The sequence below is a fragment of the Lygodium microphyllum genome, chromosome 8 (genome assembly GCF_053477565.2).
Source record: "Lygodium microphyllum isolate KBCC chromosome 8, Lygodium_microphyllum_v1.1.10, whole genome shotgun sequence".
Taxonomy (NCBI): domain Eukaryota; kingdom Viridiplantae; phylum Streptophyta; class Polypodiopsida; order Schizaeales; family Lygodiaceae; genus Lygodium; species Lygodium microphyllum.
In genome coordinates, this window is record NC_141142.1 from 144,962,740 (window position 1) to 144,964,843 (window position 2,104).

Here is a 2,104-nt window from a genome sequence, read left to right on the forward strand (position 1 = left end):
TCTAGCTCATCCAACTCACTCTTACATCTCATCCCATTATTGGCCCATTCTTCCTTTCTGAACCAATTCAAGTGTTGTCTCTCAACTATTCACAATAAGTGTATGATGCATTCGTCATGCATCATCCCACCTCCATCCACTTTCTGTCATTATGGCCCTCATCTGCATCCACATCCCCACGTTTCTCTGTAGAGTAATCCAACTAAATTCTTACAAACAAAGCAAAAGCATAACCACCACAAAACATTCTTAACCCTTAAAACAATCATGTGCCGAGATGTAGACCAAATAACTTCAAATTAAACAAGAAGCTGCTTAACCTGTATGCCTAACATGCCAGAGTTACATAATTTTTCCTTCCCAAGACTGGAAACTATGTTAGTTGAAGGCTCTGAAATTCAAATCCATATAAACAGCTTTCCCTAATGTATAGACTACTAGATTCGAGATGTACAGCTGTTCCTAACGTGCAAACCCTGTAGAGAGGCAAACAGATTCAAAATTTACATGTAACGATGTCCAAGGCAGAGGTATAGAGGAGACAAACTGTTACGCCTTCCAAGCCTTGTGGCAAGCATTCTTTTACTCATGCAAATGCTCATCATGCTACAAGCATCTTCACTTGGACTCATTCGCTATGATCTGCTCATAGCCAAGCATCATTGGAAGCATTGCTATCTCCCTTGGCGATCTCCTCAATGCTCTCTGAACCAATGTCCACAAAGCCACAATAGAAACAGACGCACACACCACAGCTAATAGAACCACAAATGTGCCTGTCGAGGCTGCGCTTGCCTGATCAGAGCCATTCGGATCCACTGGAATCGAATGTTGGTCAGCATCCCACGACCGAAAATCCCATGAATGTATCAGATGCTTATGGGCCACGGCCCCTGTAGATGCAGCAAAGCCAATGTACCCTGCAGTATCGTCTAGCTTCTCTGCAAAATCGAAATGGATAGCCATGTGCGGTTCCAGGGGCTTCTGTGCCTGATGGAGGCCCAATCTTACTTGCAGGAGTTTGGAAGGGGCATGGTAATCTAACCACGAGAAGAGTATAGAGCCATTACTGGCCAAAAGCTTCAGATCAGAAGCATTCTGGCATGAAGAGAGCACCTCCTCCATGTCCACCGTCACATGGCCAAAGTCATTTAGAACCTGTACTCGCGGAGAACTGTCTTTGACCGATTGAGCGTGTTCGAAATCCTTCCTTGATGTGATGAGGAAGGCCAGGCTGTCTCCTTCGGGGGCTAGGGTTGAGAAAGAGAAAGAGAAAGACGTAGAGAAAGAGAGAGAAGGGGAGAGGAGAAGGGGAATGGAGAAGAGGAGAAGGCCAGAAGCATTCTGGTGAGATCCGCAAAGCTGGACCGAAGAAGATGATGATGACGGAGTAGAAGAGGGCGAGAGGCGGCCATCGCCCAAAAGCAGGAGCCTGTCGAGAGAGCGAAAATCAGAGAAAGAGAAGGAGAGAGGACAAGAGGAGGAGGAGGAGGAGGAGGAGGAGGAGGAAGGCAAGGTGTAGAAAAGCAGGAGGAGCAAGAGCGTGATACAAAGATGGTGTAGCCAGCGGGGTTTCGCCATGGCTCTTCTGCCCACCAATGGATGCATCTACCAGTTTTACTCGTATCCAACACAGGTGAAACTGTGTCTTATGAAGGCAAGATCTCCTTTCACTTCAGAAATAGACGCTTCGAGCAACTGTGATTCATCATGCCTACCAATCCCTACCAACATGTTTCTTAGCAACGTTTCTTCTTTACAAATAGAAAGCTCCAACAATCCCTACCGACATTTTTCTTAGCATTATGTTTTAGTGCGACGACCTAAGAGCTTTATCACGTGAGGTCTAGTGGGGGTAAGTGGAAGACAATGAGTTTCTCTTGGTTTCGCAAGCTGTTTTGGATGTTGAATTGTTACGTAATAAATGGCAACTGATTAAGATTCTTCTCATTGGCATCATTTTTGTCCATTGACATCCAAAGCTAGTTCTCATTGGTTAACGCTATTAAGAGCTACACCACACCCAAATCCATTGACTTGGCATGTAGTAACTAACGTAAAGGTATTAAAGCCACACTCTTCTAAACTTCACCTGGCCCCCACA

The 2,104-nt window shown here is 45.4% G+C and overlaps 1 protein-coding gene across 1 annotated transcript; it reads right to left on the bottom strand.

The window, feature by feature from the left end:
- Positions 1–280: 280 nt before the first annotated feature.
- Positions 281–1,793, bottom strand: LOC148032967 (L-type lectin-domain containing receptor kinase S.4-like). The gene has a single exon (XM_087683663.1). It carries the CDS (start codon positions 1,606–1,608, stop codon positions 619–621), a length of 990 nt encoding a protein of 329 aa, XP_087539789.1. The 5' UTR covers positions 1,609–1,793; the 3' UTR covers positions 281–618.
- Between the last annotated feature and the right edge of the window lie 311 nt (positions 1,794–2,104).